This window comes from Colobus angolensis, unplaced genomic scaffold (assembly GCF_000951035.1).
Source record: "Colobus angolensis palliatus isolate OR3802 unplaced genomic scaffold, Cang.pa_1.0 Scaffold29, whole genome shotgun sequence".
Classification (NCBI taxonomy): Eukaryota; Metazoa; Chordata; class Mammalia; order Primates; family Cercopithecidae; genus Colobus; species Colobus angolensis.
Window position 1 is genome coordinate 641,025 of NW_012116154.1, and position 6,503 is coordinate 647,527.

The 6,503-nt window shown below is 37.4% G+C and overlaps 1 protein-coding gene across 2 annotated transcripts in view; it reads left to right on the plus strand.

Annotated features, from left to right (window-relative positions):
* Nucleotides 1-6,503, plus strand: part of ATP8A1 (ATPase, aminophospholipid transporter (APLT), class I, type 8A, member 1) — a 278,979-nt gene that overhangs the window by 257,750 nt on the left and 14,726 nt on the right. For both annotated transcript variants that reach the window (XM_011949035.1, XM_011949034.1), the window contains one exon: nucleotides 5,617-5,705. In XM_011949035.1, the coding sequence (XP_011804425.1) occupies nucleotides 5,617-5,705 (89 nt within the window). The remainder of the gene's footprint in view (nucleotides 1-5,616; nucleotides 5,706-6,503) is intronic.

A 6,503-nucleotide genomic window follows, 5' to 3' on the forward strand; every position in this document is an offset into this window, starting at 1 on the left:
AAAAACATACAAAAAACACTTTTATTTCCAGGTATCATACCTTTCTTGGATTCATTGAAATACTTCTGATTCAGACTGGGGGGTGGGGATAGTTGAACATATTTAGCTTTTAATGCACATCCCTCAACCTTTAACAGAAAAGGCAGCCTACATTCAAAAAGGATAGTCGTGGAGCTGAATCAACTCCTCTCCCGAAAATACGTAAAGAACAAGGTCCCCAGGCTCTGTTGTTTTTCACAGTTTCTGCAACACTAGGTTGTGAGAACATATTTATCCAGCAATTATTTATTGAACATCTGCTTGGTGGTTAAGCACTTGGATCGTGAGAATTAAGAGAACATATAGTCTAACAAGAAGATGAATGAGCAACTAGAAAATGGGTGACAGGTGCCAACACAATGAAAGCCCAAGTAGTGTCCTCTAACTGAGTCTAAGAAAGGAAAATTGAAGGACGAGTAGGCATCACAAGTGCAAAGGCCTGAGGACAAGAGTGAGCATGGGCGCCTTCCAGGGACTGAAACACATTACGTGTAGCAAGAGATGGGGCTGGCTTGAGAGGTGATACTGGGAAAGTAAGCAGAAGTCAGATAGGAAAGGTCTTGAAATTGTATTAAAGATTTTGTATTCTATTCTGAGGACATTCTGAAGCCACGGAAAGGGTTTAATCCAGCAACTGCTAATATCGAATTTGCCTTTTGGAAATACCTCTGGCTGCAGTGTGAACAGCTAGAAGCAGAGTATTTCTGAAGTCAGTACAGCTAGGAGGACAGGCAAATTTTTTGGACTGGGATAAGCATGGCAAAGTTGACCAGAGATGGATGAATCTGAAGATGCTAAAGCACAACAGAACCCAGTGAAATATTGGACATAGGGTAAAAAAGCCAATTCAGGAATAGGGCCCAGGTTTCTCTCTTGGGCTGCCAGGGATGACACCACTCCCTAAATAGCTTGTACCAAGGAAGAGCAGCCTTTGGAGGGAAGACAGTGTGTGTTCAGTGTGGGATGTGTGAGGTTTGAGGTGCCTGTGTGACCCACAAGTTAGGAGCTCAATAGTCTAGCCTGTGCTTCAAGTTCAGGTGAGAAATCTAAGCCACAGGTGATTAGTGGCTGATTTCCATATGGATGATGATACAAACTGCAAACCCTTCCAAGGAGGGTGTTTGTATGCTAACAGAAGGCTCCTGGGAGAATACCAGGGTAGTTTACCTTTCCCTCCAGGACTCTTCTAAACTATCAGTCTTCTGATAATTACAATCTGTGAACAGCATCTTCACAGCTTGGATAACATTCTGACCGAGGGATGCACATTTGCCTAATGAGCCACATAGTGCCCTGTTAGCTTTAACTAGTATTTTGTTATTTAAAACAACTCACAACGAATATTTGCATTCCCCAAAATTAGTTGTGTGCATGTTTGTAAGAAGGATGTGGGGGAAGGTGTTCCATAATCAGTCAATACCTTTAGGAGACCTTGGTTTTAAAAACTATTCAGTAGGGTGCTTTACTCTGACTTCTTGAAGCCTTACACTGCTCGGCGCTGTGACTTTCCAAGAGGATGCTGCTGTGGTTTCTTTTCGCCTTTATTAAACCTCTGGCAATGGGCCCTTGTGGGGGATGCTTTCAGGACTAGCAACCACAGGACAGTTTCATGAGATACTGATAAGCAAAAGCTGGACTTCATTTTAACACATAGTTCAGAAATTGAATTATTGAATTAAAAGGAATAAATGTTTGTGGTGTTGGTGCACATTGCCAAATACCTTTTCCAAAGGCTAGTTCATTGCTGGTGGGAATATAAATTCCTACAAATACCTGTTCCACCATACACCACTCACTCCACCAAACTGATGGTGAATTTTTAAAATCTGATGTAATTTGTCAGTGTTTCTCTAGGACTGCAGAGTGGCTCGACACTTTTCCATGTCATTGATTACTTGCTGCTGCTTTTATGAATACCTTTCCAGGTCTATTGCCTATCTCTTGAGACTGAAGCTATTCTTATGAAGATAAATGGGCTATTTTTCTGATCAGATATTAACCTAGAATTTCATGTATTTGTAGTAGTCATTCTCTCAGTTTTTTATTGTTTACTTTTTTAGCTATGTTTGTTTGAACATGCGGAAGTTCTGCGTTTTCGTAAATCAGTTCTTTAAAGCATCCTTTCATAGTTTTTTTCACTGTTCTTAAGCTCTGAAAGCCTTTTATATAAAGCTGTGTCCAGATGCTTAATAAGTAGTCACTTCTTGGTTTTTTTGTTGTTGTTGTTTCCAACATTAACACAACCACTCTGGAAGTTATTCGTTTCTCTTACTGCAGTCCCCTCCAAAAAAAATGTTTTGGAGCACTATTTTCTGGATAATTTTCCCTTCCAAAATTAATATATTATGCCGGCGTAGTCAATAATTTTTATGACAAAATTATTTTTCTCCATTTCCTAAATTGGCAAATTGAGATGAATGGCACTTTATTAGGGATCTCTTACTTTGGCCTATGTTTCATCATTGCATTTTAAAATAGCAGATAAGATAAGCATATGTTGTAATACTATTGAGATGAAAATCATAAAATTTATAAATTGATTTACAGTTAATTTGATATTGTCATAAACATTGTCTTCCATGAAGCTCATGGGACAGATCACTGGAAAAAAACAAGAGACTAGAGCATTTAAAGAAACCGGACAATTGAAATGAAGAAAGTTTGTTAATAATCAATGTTATGCAGCCAGTTTACAAACATTATTGAGTTTAATTCCTACAATCTACTGTACAGCTGAGGAAACTGAGACTGAGAAGTTTCTTCTCAAGTGTCTAATTAGCCGGGAAGGACTGTGCCAGGACCACTTCCAGGCCTGTCACCTAACCTGCTCCAACTGGGGTCCATGGAGACAGTCTTAGAGTTCGGCAGAGGGCCTTCTGTTTTAGGTGTCTATACATTTCCATGAGAGTCGCAGCATGCCACTCTGATATTAATAGTGTAAACACATAGAGGTAGACTGAAGAACCATACCGTTAGTTTGTAGGCAGGTGGCACACTTGAATTCTCTCTCCTATGAGACTGAACTTGGGCACATTGAAGGTGAAGAAGGGTTTCTGTCTTATATGGGAACGTAGGTGCTAACAGATCATGCCATTGTGGGTCAGAAGATAAACCCGTCTTGTCCGTCATGCCCCTTGGCTTGGCCAAATGCACATAAACTGGTATTTCTCAAAAAAAAAAAAAAAAAGTTCACATAGAAATTTCAGAGCAAGTTCTCTTCTGCAAGTTGCGTTTTCAGGCAGTGTTGGTTTATTTTTGAAGCCCCAGTGGTTCGATTTTGAGCCGGCATCACTCTGCAGAGACAAGCAGTTGCTTGTTCGCCACACAGGACCTGTGCCCTCCTATTACCAGCTTTGCAGCTTCTTCAGCTGATCCCTTCTCAAGGCCCCCGGGAGCCACTTTTGTGGCAGATTCCATTTGGTTTCACAGCGCCTCGAGAAGGGGCAGCGAGGGCCACTTGGCCTGGTGCACCAGTCTGCCACATTAGGAGCAATTTGCAAACCGCTCTCTCGGGGGGAGCCGGAGCTTGGCCGGAACAGGCTGCTGCTGTTACCACCATTGTCTCAGGATCCCTTCGCCTTTTCCCAGCTGACCTGCCTGCGAGTGGGGAAATGTGAAAAGTTAGAGACAAAACTGGTTTCTTCAGAGTGAGGGGGAGCTTTCTTATACAGAAAGGAAGGAAATACCTCTGTGGGATTTTATTTTTCCCCCCTCTTCATCCAAAAAATACAAAGAGACTCTCTGTCTTTAATGCGAATGTCGGCTTTAAATCTTTTAGGTTTGGATTAACTCTGCAAAAGAAAAAAAAAAATCTGACAGGCTTTCAGATATGACGCAGAAAAACTTTTTTCCCCTCAATTCATGTTGTTCATTTGTAAAGCCAAAGGCTGGTGGACTGAATGGTGGGGCGCCAGTCACTCCTCCGTTCATCGTTAGCATCACAATGGTCAGAATTAGCAGCCTTGAATCTCCACCACTTTTGCGTTTTCCATCGGTGGACATTTAATACAAGGTGGTGAAGGCAAGAGTAAATCCTCCTTCTCTTGCCCCCCCGCCCCCCACCAAATTAAAATATATTAAAATTAAGCCAAGTAAATGTGGTATTTTCAGTTACATGCCTTGGAATTCTTACCTTGCCTTTCCCCCCAGAAGGGGAAAGAAATTGGTTTTTTACAGTTGTTACCTTACTAGAAAGCTTCTTTCAATCTAAAGAAAATCCACTGACTTGATAGACATTTCCTATTACACAGTTATTGTTGGTTTTCACCATTGAGGATGTCAGCAAACATGTCAAAGATCATGTTTTGCTTATTAAATAAAGTGACTTTTATGTGAATATTTTTCATCTTGTTGGTGTCTCGAATAATGGTGCTATTTCATTGAATCCATGTGGCAAAACTTATTTTCTGGAATTTTTTGTAATAGCATGTTTTTATTTTAAAAGTATTCAGAGCTGTTCACTTCTACATAGCGAAAAATCTTAGCTTCCCTGAACCTACGGTGTCGATAAGCTCATGTCAATGCAGAAAAAATTTAAACAGCGGTTCCTAGTCAATCGAGAGTCAAAATGAATAGGTAATCTGAAATATAATTTAAAATTAGAGATCTTTATGTTTGATAAGGACTAATTGATTAGGGACTATTTATGTGTAATTGTGAAATTGCCTAGAATAATTAAACTCTAGGTTATTTTTAATTCCTGAACCATACCTGATTTTTTTTTTTTAATTTTGCGTGATTTTTAGTAGAATCTAAATGTGCATGTGTTAGCTGGCTACTTTTTAGTGGAATTAGAACAATACCTTTATGGATTTAAATAGGTACTGAAATTTTCCTCTTGATAAAAAGATTAAAAGAAGTGAAATCAAAATATTCCTTTTGCTTTTATTGTATAATACTATTCCTTTTAAGTTCTGTGTAATCTAATTATATTACAGATATTTTTTATTATAATGGCGAGTAAATAATAGAATTTATTACTTTTTAAATTACAGAATCATTTTTTTTGCAACCCAAAAGGCTCCAATACAGCAATTTGGTACTTATTACAAAGAAATTATTAAAGTTATTTTTAATACACTTTTATTTGCCTTTTACATACAAGATATTTGGTTTGACTTTAGCAATAACAGGCATGCACCAATACTTGTTATATAAATCGTTGAACCAAAATTAAGATTATTACTACCTAATGTTAGCCAAAAATAGTCAAATTGTTGTTTTTGTAGTTATCTTAATTTGATTATACTGTAGTCATGATTTATCTGGATGATTTTTTAATATCCTATAATTTTACAAAAGTAATTTTCATTTGCCAGAAATAGTAAATTTAGTTTCTAATTATGATTTATTTTACACCATATATTATTATAAGAGAGTTTAATCCAGAGTGTATTTTAAATGTGTTCAAAGATTTATTTTGATATTCTAAGTTAATTTCATAAGTTCGAATTCAGAGTTGTTTACTCTCTTACAGAATGATATTCTTAAAATTGTTTTACTTAAAATTACATAAAAACTAGACAGGAATCATGTATTTTGGTTTTAAAGTAATGTTTTTTCTGATGATTTGCACAGGCAGCCATGTTGTTCAGTTCTGGAGTCTTTTGGATGGGCTTGTTATTCATCCCTGTGGCATCTCTGCTCCTTGATGTGGTGTACAAGGTGTAAGTATATACTCGGTTACATATGGAGAAATATAGATGCATATTCATCCTCAGATTTCTCTCTTCGTAACGTCAACTCAAGCATGTAGAGCTTGCAGGAAAGGGACTGGTAATATTGCTTGATTTTAAATAAGGAAGGGGTGATTCAGGAACTAGAAAACTAGTTAAAAGATGAAATGAGTAGTAAAGCAGGTAGTTTCAGTTAACAGAGAAAAGTAAATGGCACTGGAGAAATTTACATCGGGAAGTACGTTTTTTAGAAACAGCCCCAAAACTCATAAAAGTAGAAGAAAAATTGTACTATTTCCAAACACACTTTTTATTATAAAAAGAAATGTTTTGCTTGCCTGATTCCAAACATACATAAAATATAAAATGAAAGAAAAGAAAACCTTACTAATTTTTTTCAAGGGTTACAAATTTTTCAATCTTATCTCTTCTCACAAAAAAGGTAGCATTTAATTTAATTACATGATATTATTTAAATAACTATGGGAGTTTCAGTATTGTAAACCTAAACCATCATTTATTTTAAAACTATAATTTCATATTAATTTTCAAAAGTATGGTAATTTTTAAGATTCTGTTGAAAAACTGCTTGTACTCTTGTTACTGTTGTACTTATCAATAGCATGATAATAGGCCGGGTGCGGTGGCTCAAGCCTGTAATCCCAGCACTTTGGGAGGCTGAGACAGGCGGACCACAAGGTCAGGAGATCAAGACCATCCTGGCTAACACGGTGAAACCCTGTCTCTACTAAAAACTACAAAAAACTAGCTGGGCGAGGTGGCAGGCGC